We start from the raw sequence: 16,587 nt of genomic DNA, 5'->3' as shown, positions 1-16,587 counted from the left end.
CACTCTAGGCTTTCCAAACTTCTCTTTCAAACAAAGCGTCTGCTCTACTCCATGTTTTATATATCCCCTTCATAATTTCTTTAATTGCTTTAACTATTGATTCCCAGGCTGTATTAAGATGGCTCCAAACTTTTGATTTACCTCTGCAGTCTGCTTTTCCACTTTAAATCTTGTTACGGCAGCTGTCTATTCTACTCCCTTAAATTCCCCTGATCAATACCTTGTTCAGCTTCTTGGTCTCTGTTCCCTTAACTTCAGTCTTCCTCAGACATTCTTTCTTTCCCAATTCCCTAGTTGTCTGGACTTTATCTGGTTCTTTAAAAAATCTGCATTTTTCAGCTTCCTCATCCTGCCCAGTTTTTCATCTGGCCGGGTTTAGAGATGTTCACTCCCTGGTGTCTCATCTCCAACTTCTTTGGCTCCAAAGGTCAAAAGGAGATCCCTTCCCACTAGAAAGTGGAAAGAGGCCTGACCAGGCCTACTCCAAGGCCCGATCCCAGGACCATCAGACCAGACCACCAATGCTGGAACCAAACACAAGACTTGACTCACACTGACCCAGGAAGACCATACCAGCAACCCAAACCCGAACTCGACCCCCAAAGTGGCGGAAACCCCACGCGAGGACCCAAATGCGCCAAAATATAGACCCGTCCTCGCGGAACCCCGGCACACAACTGCAAGCATCAAAGATACTTACTGAGCCATCCCACAACCATACTTCAGAAAATCGGGCCATAAGATGCATGTCTTTTTTGGGAGCGGAGTTTGTTAACTCTCATATGACAATCGGCTCCTTCTCCCGGCACACAAGCAGAAACTGGAGGGAGAGAATTCAGTTAAGAAAGTCATGCAATGCTGGTCCGAGGCAACAGAAGAGCTCCTATACGACTGCTTCAAGTCAGTGGAATGATCCATATTCAAGAACTCAGCAGCCAACCTAAACGAGTATGCCACCACCATCACAGGACTTCATCAGCAAGTGTGTAGAAGATTTTGTGCCAAAGAAGGTAGCCCGTACGTTCTCCAACCAGAAAACATGGTTTAATTGGAAGATTCCCTCCCTTCTGAAGGCCAGGTCTGATGCACTCAAGACAGGCAACCCTGACCTATACAAGAATCCAGGTATGACCTCGACAAAGCCATCAGGAATGCCAAGGCACAACGCCAGACTAACTAAAGTCATGGATTCTCAGCAGTTGTGGAAAGGCTACAAAGCAAAGCTGAGTAGAATCTCCGGCAGCAGTGCAGCTCTCCATGATGAACTCAAATGCTTTCTATGCTCATTTCGAACAGGAAATCATTAAACCACTGTCAACTGACCCAGCAGTCTGGAACGCACCCATATCTATCGTCACAGCTTCCAAAGTCAGATTGGCCTTTTTGAAAGTGAACCCTCGGAAAGCAACAGGTCTTGACGGAGTCCTTGATCGTGTACTCAGATCCTGCACAGACCAACTGACGGGTGTGCTCATGGACATCTTCAACATCCCCCTACTCCATTCCAAGGTTCCCACCTGCTTCAAGTAGACCGCCATCAAACCGGTGTCAAAGAAGAACCAGGCAACGTGCGTCAATGACTACCATCCGATGGCCTTGACATCGATCATTATGAAGTGCTTCGAGAGGTTGGTCATGTGACACATCGACTCCATACTGCCAGAATGCCTTGATCCACTGTAATTGACATACCGCCACAACTGGTCCACAGCAGATAGCATCTCCCTAGCCCTACATTTATCCCTGGAGCATCTTGACAACAAGGACTCCTAAGTCAGACTCCTATTTATTGACTGCAGCTCTGCCTTCAACACCATATTCCCAGCCAAGGTCATATCAAAACTTCAAAACCTAGGACTTGGCTCCTCACTCTGCAACTGGATCCTCAACTTCCTGACCCACAGACCACAATCAGCAAGGCTAAACAACAAAACTTTCTCCATGATAGTCGTCAATACTGGAGCCCGGCAAGGCTGCGTACTTTGCCCCCTACTATACTCCCTATACGCCCACGACTGCATGGCAAAATGTGGCTCCAACTCCATCTACAAGTTTGCTGATGACACAACTGTAGTGGATCGGATCTTGAACAACGATGAGTCAGAGTGCAGGAGGGAGCTAGAGATCATGGTGGTGTGGTGTATCAACAACAATCTCTCCCTTATCGTCAGCAAAACTAAGGAGCAGGCCATTGATTTCAGGAAGCAAAGCATCATACATGCTCCTGTCAGCATCAAAGGTGCTGAGGTAGAGATGGTTGACAGCTTCAAACTCCGAGGTATGCACATCACGTGCAATCATTCCTGATTAACCCACGCCAACTCTATGACCAAGAAATCACAACCGGGCCTTCACTTCCTCAGGAAATTAAGGAGATTCGGCATGTCCATATTGACTCTTACCAACTGTTACAGATGCACAACAGAAAGCATCCTATCTGGCTGCATCACAACCTAGTCCGGCAACTCATCGGCCCAAGACCGCAAGAAACTACAGAGAGTTGTGAACACAGCGCAGTCCATCACGCAAAACCATCTCCTATCAATTGAATCTGTCTACACCTCCCGCTGCCTTGGGAAAGTGTGCAGCATAATCAAAGACCCATCCCACTCGGGTTATTCTCCCTTCCATCGGGCAGGAGATACAAAAGTCTGAGAACATGCACAAACTGGTTCAAAAACAGCTTCTTCCCCGCTACCCTGACACCAACTGCCATATTCTCTGGCGCCGTTTTTTGAGCGAGGATGGGATTCCCACGACGCCGGTCATGGGCCGTTGACAGCGGACCCCCCGGCGATTCTCCGGGCCCCGATGGGCGGAGCGGCCGTTCATTTTTGGCCAGTCCTGCCAGCAAAGGCAGTCCTCGGGGAGGGTGGGAGGAGGGTGGGGGGATCCGACCCTGGGGGGGTGGCCTGGCCCACGATCAGGCCCCACCGATCTGCGGGCGGGCCTGTTCCGTGGGGGCACTTCTTCCTTCCGTGCCGCACCCTGTAGGGCTCCGCCATGGCCAGCACGGAGACGAGAACCCCCCCGCGCATGTGGCAAAATATGCCGGCCAATCTGCACATGCGCGGAATCACGCTGGCGGTTCCGCGCATGTGCGAGATCACGCCGGCCCTTCGGCACATGTGCGAACTCCGCTGTCCCTTCGGCTGGAGCGGCGGCAACCCCTCCGGCGTCCACCTAGAGAATTCCACACTTTCGGCGCTGTTGACGCCAGAGTCGTTGCCGCCGATTCTCCCGCAGGCGTGGGGACTTAGTCCCCCGAAGGGAGAATCCCGGCCTTTTGTCTGCCATAAATCTAACTATAGGTTTACCCTTCCTTATATACAAACACTAAATTAAAACCAGCAAAACAATTTCTTATTTCTAATATTTATCAATAGAAATATAAATTACCTTTATGCTTTGGTAATTACCAATTATCTTTGTTTTCCTAACCCTATGAAACTGCATCAGATACAGGAAAAAAGCATCCTGAAATTCAGTCAATTGCATGGCATATTTTACTTTTGTCAATGTTAATTTATGCATTAATTTGAGGAAAAAAATAAAATCCCTTCTGAAAACAAGTACAATTTGTGCCAAAATGTCTGCCAAAATGTCTGATGGCAGCCAAAGTAAACACTTTTGGCCTTTGTAAGATATGGAATGATTCTTGATGTGAGTAAGTTTAGGCGGCAGTACAGTCCTAGTCGAAACCTGCTGCAACTAGAGAAGACCGCTCTGGCCCAGTCAAGGAGCTCACATCTACCGAGTGGATATCAGCACAAACATGGGAAAAAAAGCCACTCTAATGCTTTTAGCAGCTACAGGGGCAATGTTAACCTCCAGGCAATTGATTGGTGAAACAAAGGGAAATCAGCCAGGTTGGGGAGTTGCAGCAGGAGATCCAGCCTGTTTTAAATTGCCTGACTTACTGACATGCAGCCAGTGAACCACTTGTCCCAAATGAGCAGTCAGAGGCAGTTCAGCCAATTCGGGGTGACAGATCCACCAGGAGAGGGATCTGCAAGAGTTTTGGAAACAGGGAATGAGGTGGGGGAAGTCCTGGGCAGCATTGGCCCGAAGTATTTTTTCTTGTAGAACCCCCTGCTCCCAGCCACTGCTTGGCCTTTGTATCTGTCCCAACAGCTACTCCTAAGTGGAGTATCCACAGGGGTGGTCAGAATGGCTTTGGTAGTTTTATTTACGATTAGCGCAAGGGCATGAGGCTCCCAACCGATTCCTCTGCCAGTACCTTGACTTTAAAATAGCTGTTGCTTAGGAGCAGTAATCTGACCATTTCATTTTAATTCCCGATTTTTCCAAGGCAGAGAGAGTTCAAATTATTCCCCCATCCCTCCCCCCCTTACATTAACGTAGATTTTGTGCCCATGAAGGTGGTGATTTATCTTTTCAATCATTGAGCAGGTTGTCGAGATTCACATCCTTGGTGATTTATTTCATATGCGGAGGGAGCTAAGTTAATACTGTCAAAATGCTCCAAAAAAGGAAATTTGTGAAATTCTCTTCAGAAATTTAAAGGTGCTGTTTAATAACTGTGATCTTTGTTCAGTTGAGAACTCAGTAAGCACAATATTGAGAGAATACAAAAAGGTAGTGGTTGCTGAATTAGTCACTCTCGGATAATGGCTTAATTAATTCATCACATCATCATCAACTTCACCTCTCAATTATACTTCACTTTATATGACAGCTGAGAAGCCATCATTATGTGAATTTGGTTTAATTTTCTGACATTTTAAATGAAGTTGGATTGTATTAATCAGTTTTTGTGACTTTCTGCCTGGCAGTTTGACAGGTACAAATGTTCCTGACCTAATTGTGAGTGTGAGCAATCAGATGTGGCTGCAGTTCCAGACTGACGAGACCAACAGTTTGCTGGGTTTCAAGGCTGTATATACAGGTATGGTGGAGAGTAATGAAAAGTTAAGAAAAAAAAGACCATTGAAGGAAAGAAAATGTTGTCTCTGACTGTCAATCATTAACTAAACAGGCTGTTGAGGTTGAGGTTATCAAAAGAGTTTTTATTAATATAGACTTCCAAACATCCCTGAATGTAACATGCATTCTTATCAGGGCACTTAATATAGATATCTTTCAAGGAACTTTGCAGTCTTGTAGACAAGCAATCAATGCTAAGCAAGTGGGGAAAAAAGGTGAAGATGAGGAATGGAAGTTCAGTTAAAGAGGTGAGGAAAGGACTTGTTTCAAAACATATCTGGTGCACTTCGACAACAATTGCGTTTATTGTTTGAGAGAGACTTGGTAGGTCAAAAATAGCACCAACAGTGAGAAGGAACTGAGTGGAGGCTGGTACTTGCCTACAATACGTATTGTGGCTACTCAGACAAGGGTTGAAAACTAATGTTCTTGGGAAAACCTCCAATGTTTGGTAAAGATGGTGTGCAGTCTAATTGAGAGTGTAAATATGCCAACTCGCTGTCTGATGTGAAATACACGATGCTACTTGCAAAGAATATTTTGAGAATTAAAAAGGACCAGTATACGATTTACAGGTTATATGTTAACAAGGTCTAAGCAATGGAACTTGCAAAAGACATTAAGGCAACTGTTCGGAATCATTTGAAGCAGATAAGGGCAGCACGGTAGCACAATGGTTAGCACTGTTACTTCACACTCCAGGGTCCCAGGTTTGATTCCCGGCTGGGACTGGGTTACAGGGATGGAGTGGAAATGTGGGGTTAAATCGGGTGCTCTTTCCAAGGGATGGTGCAGACTCAATGGGCCGAATGGCCTCCTTCTGCACTGTAAATTCTATGGTCTCTAAGTGGGGAGAAAAATAAAGCAATGAGACAAGACCTTCAAGTGGCCACTGTAACTCATACACAGGAACCAGACATGCGGTGAGTAAATGTACAGTAAAGGTACAAATCCATGAATGTTTCAAGCATTAGCAAGTAGATGTTTGAACTGTCAGCTGTTGTGACATTGTAATGGGAATATTGGACAGGTGACCCACTCTGATGGATGAATAAATCACACAATGCTATAGATTGTACGGAGAAGGCAGAGTAGAAAAAAATAGGAGTTGTTGAGTGCCATGGGACAGGAACATTCGGAGGTTAAAGATGTTAATTCTGTGACAGGTGAAAAGTTACACAATGAATTACAGTGTTCGGATATTTATATGAAAAGCACAAAGATAATATTGGAGGTGTGCTGCAGACCACCAGTGTACGATAAGAATGGTGACAGTTTAATGCATGAAGAGATAAAACCACATTTGTTATTTTAATGGAGTCTTCAATCAACCAAATGTAAATTGATGATACTCAAAGTACTTTGGAGTCTCAGTTGATAAATGTAATGCATGACTCCAACATTAGCCACTGCATCAGGGAAGTATGACAGGCATTGCCCATTGACTTGGTACTGGTAAGTGACCTTGGCAATATTACAAGAAATGGAGCTGAGGCACCTTTGGGTAATAATCACACAAAGTGCTCATTTGATAATGATCTGGAATTCAGATATACTAACCACCAAAAACGTGTACATTCAAAAGGGATAACTTAAAAGGTTTGAGGGAACATAGGAACACGAGCAGGCCATTTAGCCCTTTTGAGCCTGTGCTACCTTCAATGAGGTCAAGGCGGATCTGCAACCCAAACTCCATTTATCGATCTTTGGCCCATAAATTTGATTGAGAAACATCTAACATTCCCAGTTTGAAAATGAACAATTGATCTAGCATCAATTTCCTTTTGCAAAAGTGAGTTCCAAACTTCTCCCACTTTCTGCATTAACGTACATTCATATCCATAGGGAATAGTGGGAAAGTAGTGAAAGAATTCCCGGGCTGATTGTCAGTCCGTTGAACACCTCTTTCATCGCCAACAAGCTTCTGGTCCAACAGGAGGTGCTACCATTGCGCCACAAGGCCTCCCACTGTCTGTGCGACAGTGTTTCCTAATTTCACTCTTGAAGCATCTGGCACAAATTTATAGACTATATTCCCCGTACTACACCCACATACCAGTGGAAATAGCTTTCTCTATCTGTCCCTTAAAAATCTGCACCTTGAAAAGTTCAAGCAAGTCACCCTTTAATAATAATAATAATAATCTTGTATTGTCACAAGTATGAAGTTACTGTGAAAAGCCCCTAGTCGCCACATTCCGGCAACTGTTTGGTAAGCTGGTATGGGAATTCTAAATCACAGGAAATGCAACTCTATTTTGTGTAACTGCTCCTCATAATTTAACTCCTGGATGCCATGTATCATTCTGGGACATCTGCGTGACACTCCCAGCAAAACCAATAGATCCTTCCGAAGGTGTGATTCCCAGAACTGGAGCAGAATATTACTCTTGCCCCAAGGCGGATTCTGAAGCATGGGATTCTCCCCAGGAACCTGCTGGCCCAGATCCAGACACAATGTCACACGTGAGTGGGATGGGCCTAGAGTGGGAACCTCGCCCATTCACTTATTAAGGCCACTTAAGGGCCTTTTCCTGTTCACAAAACACAGGACAAATACAATCCAACCAATTGCCAGCCCATCAGTCTACTCTTGGATCATCAACAAGATGTTGGAAGGAGTTGTAGAGAGTGCTATCCAGCAGCACTTAAACAGAAATAAAATGCTCACCAATACTTAAGTGTGTGTTCTGCCATAATATCCCTTTAAAGGATAGCAGCATGTTATCATTGGAAGGGAAGTGTGGCCTGTGATCCAGTCTCAGTTTTGGCTTGTGAGCTGGAAACAGCACAGACTGCTCTGCTACTGATGTCTTCAAGCTTTCCTGTGCAGTCACCACACAGCAATTTCAACACGCTCCAATTCTACATCTTCATTGCAGTCTGACCAAAATGTCAAGAATTGTGTCATGCCATGTAACATGATCGAAGGCTGTTCACCATGTTTTATTCATATCTTGCTACCACGCTATTTGACCCCTCTGATCACTGTGTCATGTTGTTATAGTGATATAAAAGCACCAATCATAAGAGATTGTCCAAACACCTTGTGGTTCATTTATTCAGACTAGGCAGATGAGAACATATATACATGCATAGAAAGCTTGAAGACGTCAGCAGCAGAGCTATGTATGCTATGTTCAGTTCACAGGTCAGAATAAAACCGAGACTAGATCACTAGACCTCTTCTGGTAATGGCATGCTGTATCCTTTAAAAGCACATTACAGCAGCTTCCACAAGGGCTACCTCATTACATATTTGTTCCAAACATGGGCAAAAAAGCTAGGTTCAAGAGGTAAAGTGTGAGTAATTGCCCTTGACACGTCAATACAGGATCTCACCAAGTGCCGCTCAAGAAACCCTCACAAAGTTGATGTGATTATGAATCCGTGGAAAGCGCTCCATTGGTTGGAGTTATACTTAGCACAAAAACCAAGATGGTTATGTTGTTAGAAGCTGATTATCTCAGCCCTGGATCATCCAAACAGGATTTCTTCAAGGCAGTGTCTTAGGCCCAGTCATCTTCAGCTGCTTCATCAATGACTTTCCTTCCATCAAAGGTGCAGAATGGGGTTGTTCACTGGCAATTGCAGAGTGTTCAGGACCATTCACAAATCCTCAGATATTAAAGCTGTATATGACCACATGCAGCAAGACCTGGACAACGTTCAGGTTGGTGGTGGTGAATGGCAATTGCCACCTTCAACAAGAGGCAATCTGATCATATCCTCTTGACATTCAATTGCACTATCATTGCTGAATCCCCCACTGTCAATCTCCTGGGAGTTACCATTGACTGGAAACTGAACGAGCTATGTGGTTAGAAGAGCAAGCCAGAGTCTGGGAATTCTGCAGTGGGTACCTCACCTCCTGACTCAACGAAGCCTGCCCATTATCTCAAGGCACAAATCAGGAATGTGATGGAATTTTCTTCACTTGCATGGATGAGTGCAGCTTTCGCAATGCACATTGGCCTCATCCAGCACAAGACATCCTACTTAACCAGCATTCCATGCACCACCTTAAATATTCACTTCCTCCATTACTCGTGCACAATATCAATAATGGATATTATTTACAGGATACATTGAAAGACTGAAGCAATTCCTTCAACAGTGCTTTCTAAACCTGTGACTGTTAAAAGCTAGAAGGACAAGGGGTGCAAACCATGGAAACACCATCACCTGCAAATTTCCCTCCCAAGTGCCACACCATGTTATTTAGAACTATATTGTTGTTCCTTCCATGTCAGTGGTCAAATCCTGGAACTCCCTCCCTTATATCAATGTGGGTGCATTTACACCACCTGGACTGCAGCTGTTCAAGAAGGCCACTCCCCATCACCTTCTCAGGAGCAATTAGAGACTGGCAATAAATGTTGACCTTGGCCAGTGTGCTCACATCCCAAAAATGAATTTAAAAAATGTTAATAAATACGGTGAATAGTTGCTGCCCCAACGTCGATCTCTGCCCGAGACCACTAGTCACATCCGCCCAATTAGGGTACCCTGCCATTCAGCGTCACAGGTCAATAATTATTTGCAATTCTATCAACTTAGACTTTAGCTGACAATCGATTCTGAAGAACTTTATCAAATAACTGTGAACTTTATCAAATAACAACTGCAAGTCCAGATAAATAGCATCCATAGACAATACCCTGTCCACGACTTTTAAATCAGCTCTTCAAAAAAAAAAGAAATTCAACCAACATGGCCTAACATCTTTAAATTCATGCTGGGTCTCTCTGATACGCTGAAACTTTTTAGTCACTCGATCCTTAATTATAAACCCGGTTTCCTGAACAGATGTTCGTTTAACTGGTTAATAATTCCATGGCTGGGATTTTTTGATCTTGCAATTGGCAGGCATGATCGCAAGTGGGATGCGAAAATTTGAGAGCAGTTGACTTTTAACGGCTATTCGGATTTTCCAGTCCTGCCTGCAGTTATGCCCACCGGTGCAGACCTGGAAAATGCTACCACGGTTTTCCCTCATTGTCAACATTCTTAAATTCAGGTCTCTGTTCAAATGCATTTTCAAGTTGCCTTGCTACTGCGGAAGGTGGGCCAGTTTTGTTTCTATTCAGTTTTCCTGGCCAATTACCTCATTTCGGCCGATGAGTCAGAAATAGATTAATTGACCATGGTTGTTTGTGGGATTCTACTTGGAAAATGGTTGTCATGCTTACCTGCATAATAACGATTACACTTCAAACACAAGTAATTGCATGTGAAACACTTAAGAAGATGCAAATCTTGTGTATGAAAGCAATAACTCGAAAAGTGGCATTTCGGTTAATTGTTTTTTTGACATGTATTGCTTTTTTACAAAAAAACAAATGGAGAGAGTAAAAACAAGATGAATGTCTAACATTTTAATGAGACTTAATATTCCCTTAAAAAACAAATGAAAATTCAGTTGTATTCTCTTTAAAAACAAAAAAAAAATATTCATGTCAGTTCAGTTCATTTGGGGCAGTGGCTTGGTTAACTCTAGTTAATGTATCTCTGAAGCAAGTGCTGACAAACAGTCCATTTCCTACAGGGAACGATATTTGATTTGGGTGAATTCTACACCATTCTGGTCCTCCACCAAATTCAGATTTTTTTTTTAAATGACCTTTATAAATTTGGCATTATTGGTCGTCCTTAAAGCTAAATTTCATGTTAAAAATTGTATTATGCAAAAGGAAAATAGATTTATTTGAGCATACATATTATCTATTCAGCCCATCGTCTGCACCAACCCTCCAAAAGAGCACTTTACCTCGCCCTCGCCCACTCCTTGACATATGTGGGAGCCAGAGGAGCAGGAATTGGGAGGGAGATGTTGGAGAGTCAAAGGTCAGGTGGCATTAATGTCCAAAGGACAGAACTGGTAAAAAAAAAAGTTTCCAGAACTGTTATCAAAATGTTAGAAGTATATAAAAGTTTAGAACAATTTTTAAAATGTGTCATTCCTGTTTGAAAATGTTAAATATAATGTTTTAAAATCTTGTCTATCAAGATTGACCTCAAGAGGGTGTCCTCAGCTCCTGACATCAAAAAGGACTGTGACTTCAATGTCAATACATCACACTGGATGCCCTCATTGCTTCTGTCAGCATTACTCTCTGTTACATATCTTTTTATTAAAACAGTAAAAAATATATACAAGGCCAAACGGTACAACACTAATTTTGTGTTGGAGAAACAGGGCACCCTCCCCTCAGCACCAATGTACCGGGGGGGGGGGGGGGGGGGGGGGGGGGGGGGGGGGGGTGATACTCTGATTATTAAAACAGTTCACAACACATTTCTACAAAAAACAAATGACAATTATGATTGCAGCTTCACTGGTCAGAGGAAAATCCAGCCCATTCCAAGGCTCTAAGATTTACAGCAGTCTCCTGCTCCTGATGAATAGTGAATTTGTTTACAAGTATCTTAGTTGGCGAGAATCAAAAGGCAATTTAAATTTGATTGATATTATTTGACAAGGTATTTGTTGCACATAATGAGCTAATTGTCCTTAATTAACAACTGGTTCTCCCTATTGCCTTACTCGTGTGCCTAACAACAAGCTAACAGCCCAAATCCACTGCAATAAAGGGAAGGAAATCAGACTTGTCAAATAAATTTGCACAGAAGTGGATTTTGCATGTCCAACATTCAATTTCCAACAAAGTAGACACAACACAAGTACCAGACAATGGTTATCGGCAACAAGAGATAATCAAACCATTAACCCCTGATATTCAATGGCATTTCCATCACGACCAACTTCCTGGTGGTTATCATTCACTAGAAAGTGAACTTGACTAGACATATAAATACTGCGGCTACAACAGCTAGTCAGATGGTAAGAATTTTGGGCGTCTAACTCACCTCTCGACTCCTCAAAGCCTGTTCACAATCTACAAGGTACATGTCAGTTGTATGATGGTATACTCTTCACTGGCCTTAATGACTGCAGCCCCAATAACACTCGAGAAGCTTGTCATCATCCAGGACAAAGTATCCATTTGATTTGCAACCCTTCCACAAACATTCACTCCCTCCACCACCGAAAAACAGTGTCAGTCATGTGTACCATCACAGGGTGCACTGCAGAAACTCACAAACACTCCCTAGACAGCACCTTCTAAACCCATGACCATCTAGAAGGACAAGAGCAGCAGAGACCTGGGAACATCACCTCAAAGTCAGTCACCATCCTGATGTGGAACTATTCTGCTGTTCCTTCACTGTCACTCGATCAAAATCCTGGAACTCCCACCCAAACAGCACTGTGGGTATACCTACACTACATGGATTACAGTGGTTCAAGGAGCAGTTCACAATCACCTTCTCAAGGGCAATTGGGTGTCGGCAATGAATACTGGCCTAACCAGTGAAGTCCACATCCCTTGAATGAACATTTAAAAAATAACAAAAATGAAAGCAAAATCAAAATACTACAGCTCCAACCCAAGCTTCAACAATTTATTGATGCCAATGTCCATCTGGAACCTCCACACCTTCCAGTCTCTCTCACCCCATTTCTTTTTCTAATCCCAGTCCTTGATGTACATTCATTGTACCCTCTGACCCTCTCCTCTCTGATGATGAATGTCCTATACTCAGCAAAGGACGCAGTCTCATTGCCTTACATCCTCACTTCAATGAATATTGAAGTGTTCAATGACGTTGAACACTTTTTCCATTGCCTTCGTCTCTGTGCTCATTTATTTGGAGAGTGATCCCCCCCCCCCCCCCCCCCCCCCCCCAATTCAATGGATCCTTTCACCCACCTCCAGTATTCTCTCTCTAACTGGACCCTCCTTCTGGCCTCCAACCTACTCTTGAACTTTTAATTGAGAAGTTTGGCGTGACATGAGCCATCTCAATTTCTCTGCTGCTCTTATCCACTCCAATCTGTTAACCTTTGAACTTGCTGTACTCTGTTCTCTTCGGTCCAACCTTCATCTTTGTATTGCACCTGCTGACAGCAGTAGTGCTCTTGTTGTGTGCGTACCGACCTCTATCTCACAGAGGCTGAGCACCAACTCTCAGACACTTCTTCCTACCTCCTATGGACTATGATCAAGCCATTCTTTTCAGGACTGTCACTGACCTCATCACCTCTGGAGATCTTCCCTCCACAGTTTCCAAACACATAGTCCCCCAACCGCACACAGCCCGCCTCTACCTCCTTCCCAAAATCCACAAATTTGACTGCCCTGGTAGACCCATCATATGAACCGGTTCTTGCCCAGTGGAATTCATTTCTTCCTATCTTGACTCCGTCCTCTCTCCCCTTGTTCAGTCTCTCCACACCTACATTTGTGATTCTTCTGCTCTACGTCATATCCACAATTCCCACCAGTTCCTGGCCCTAAATGCCTCCTCTTCACTATGGATGTCAATCCCTCTGCATCTTCATCTTGCACCAGGATGGTCTGAGGGCTCTCTGAATCTTCCTTGAGCAGAGCCCTGAACAATCCCGGCCTGGCTGTTCCGTCCATCACTCAACAATTTCTCCTTTGACTTGTCTCATATCCTTCAAATAAACGGTGTGGCTATGGATACCCGCATGGGTCCCAGTTATGCATCTCTTTTTGTGGGGTATGTACTGTGGGGCCTTCTCAGGCCCTCTTCCACAGCTCTTTTTCCATTACATTGATGACGATATCAGTGCCTCTTCATTCTCTTGCCTAGACTGGAAACATTTATCAATTTTGCTTCCAATTGCTGCCCCTCTCTCACTTTCACATGAAACAGCCTTTAAACTCAATCCAAGCTTTAAGAAAAATAACCCATAAAGATAGTTTTTCTAAAAATGTTTATTATCATAACTGCGAACCATAACATAATATCAAGCAGCTGAAAAACATTCAGGCAACGTATCTTTAATGTGAAACGTAGCTTCTATGTTTTGTAAAGATAGTACAAATTCAAAGAAAACTTTCATCTTAGATGTCAAGTGAAGATTTGGATCGACATCCTGAGTGCAGGTGTAATTGCGAGTGATGGCGAAGAAGCTGAGATTTAGGAAGTGACTAATGCTTGATACAGGGATGGTTGTTTGCTAGACAGTAAACTAAGGACATGTGTTGGTGGTTGTTGGACATCCTATTGATGGTCAATTTTATCAATCCAACAGACCAAGTACAACTGTTAAAGTCTTAATCTGACAATTGTTTTCTCTATTAAGTATACAAAATATGAATCAGCCTACTTAATATCTATACCCCAGTTTACTTCGTGTTTATGCATGGAGCAGAGGCCCCAGTGGTATTGAACTCTGATGAACATCAATATTATCCATATCAAATCCACCACCTCATAACCTAGGACACTATTTCTTAAAATCCAACCAAAAGCAATGCATATTAGTTTTCAAACCAAGATGCCAATACGTGTGGTATGTACATTATTGGAACAGGATAGAAGTGGACCGTGGACAATAATCTACAGCTAATGTTGACAGCACCTTGGGCAATCATGGGATGCTCCCTGCATGTCACACAATGGTTTATTTGTTTCAAAACACAGCTACCTACAGACAATTATATGGTTTTGATGCTGTGGTAGTCACCATTGTTGTATATTGTATACTGCATACGAGGATATTACGGTAAGGCGCCTGTACTACAGGTACGGAGAAAGATCCCTGCCTGTTGGCTCCGCCCAGTAGGTGGAGTATAAATGTGTAGGATCTCCGAGCTGCAGCCATTTCGGCAGCAGCTGCGGGAGGCGCCACATCTCTGTATAATAAAGCCTCGATTAGTCTCTACTCTCGTCTCGTTGTAATTGATAGTGCATCAATTTATTACGAGGAGATTTTAAAACAATGTATCTCCACATGAAGCCTGATTGCCTGCAGCTGCACACTCAAGCAGACAATGCCAAGTCGACCTTCTCACATTGGCTAGCTTGCTTCGAGGCGTACATCGGATCTGCGACCGAACCACCCTCAGAGGCACAGAAGCTCCAGATCCTTTACATGCGGCTGAGCTCAGACATCTTTCCCCACATCCGGGACGCGCCGACATACGCTGAGGCCATGGCGCTACTGAAGGAGAACTAGGCTCAGCAGACCAACAAGATCTACGCCAGGCACCTCCTCTCCATAAGGCATCAACTCCCCGGTGAGTCTGTGGAAGTTTTCTAGTGTGCCCTGCAACTCCCAGTGAGAGACTGCGATTGCCAGGCTGTTTCAGCCGCTGAACATTCTGACCTGCTACTTAGAGACGTGTTCGGTACAGGCATAGGGTCGGCCTACATCTGCCAGCGACCCTTAGAAGGGGCTACCCTCGACCTTGCGGCGACCAAGAAACTAGCGCTCTCGCTTACAGTCGCCTCACGCAATATACAGGCGTATGCCCCCAACCGCATGGCCCACCCCTCCTGGATGTCATGGGCCCCGCCAGCGAACACCCTACCGTGCACCCCACCAGCGACCTCCCCCAGTCAACCCCCGACCTGTGCCGCGCGGCAGCCAAACAACCCCGGGGGACCCAAGTGCTACTTCTGCGGATAGTCAAAACACTCCCGACAACGCTGCCCGGCACGGAGCACGCTCTGCAAGGCCTGCGGTAAGAAAGGACATTTTGCTGCAGCATGCCAGGCCCGCTCGGTCGCCGCGATTGCCCCGGCACCCCCATGTGTGACCCGCGGGCGCTGCCATCTTCCACATCGCCTGCAACCGCCGGCAACCAGCCACGTCTGGCCTCCGTCACGATCGACCAGTCACAACCGCACAACCTCGCGACCACGTCGACGACAATGAAGGTCGACAGGCGCAAGGTTTCCTGCCTTCTGGACTCCGGGAGCACTCAGAGCTTCATCCACCCCGATATGGTAAGACGCTTCTCCCTCACAGTCCACCCCATCAACCAGAGAATCTCCCTGGCCTCCGGATCCCACTCTGTGGCGATCCGGGGATACTGCACCATCACCCTCCCCATCCAGGGCATAGAGTTCAGCGGTTTCCGGCTCTACGTCCTCCCCAACCTCTGAGCTGCCTTGCTACTGGGCCTGGACTTCCAGTGCAACCTCCAGAGCCTAACCCTGAAATTTGGCGGGCCCCTACCACCCCTTACTGTATGCGGCCTCACGACCCTTAAGGTCGACCCACCTTCCCTGTTTGCGAACCTCACCCTGGATTGCAAACCCGTCACCATCAGGAGCAAACGGTACAGTGCCCAGGACAGGAGCTTCATCAGGTCTGAGGTCCAGCGGCTGTTGCGGGAAGGTATTATCGAGGCCAGCAACAACCTCAGGAGAGCCCAAGTGGTAGTGGTGAAAACTGGGGAGAAAAACAGGATAGTCGTTGACGACAGTCAAACCATCAATCGATATACGGAGCTCAACGCATACCCCCTTCCTCGCATATCTGATATGGTCAATCAGATTGCATAGTACCAGGTCTTCACGACAGTGGACCTGAAATCTGCCTACCACCAGCTCCCCATTCGCAAGGCGGACCACCAGTACACCGCGTTTGAGGTGGACGGCCGCCTTTACCATTTCCTCAGGGTTCCCTTTGGCGTCACTAACGGGGTCTCGGTCTTCCAACGGGAGATGGACTGAATGGCTGACCGGTACGGACTGAGGGCCACTTTCCCGTATCTGGATAACATCACCATCTGCGGCCACGACCACGAGGCTAAC

At 45.2% G+C, this 16,587-nt stretch overlaps 1 protein-coding gene across 1 annotated transcript in view; it reads left to right on the top strand.

Annotated features, from left to right (window-relative positions):
• csmd2 (CUB and Sushi multiple domains 2) overlaps positions 1-16,587 on the top strand; it is a 2,254,685-nt gene that overhangs the window by 1,603,009 nt on the left and 635,089 nt on the right. The window contains exon 12 of the mRNA XM_038801178.1: positions 4,797-4,909. Within this exon, the coding sequence (XP_038657106.1) occupies positions 4,797-4,909 (113 nt within the window). The remainder of the gene's footprint in view (positions 1-4,796; positions 4,910-16,587) is intronic.

This window comes from Scyliorhinus canicula, chromosome 1 (genome assembly GCF_902713615.1).
Source record: "Scyliorhinus canicula chromosome 1, sScyCan1.1, whole genome shotgun sequence".
Taxonomy (NCBI): Eukaryota; Metazoa; Chordata; class Chondrichthyes; order Carcharhiniformes; family Scyliorhinidae; genus Scyliorhinus; species Scyliorhinus canicula.
Note: the sequence above shows the minus strand (reverse complement) of the source record. Positions and strands in the feature narration are given on the sequence as shown.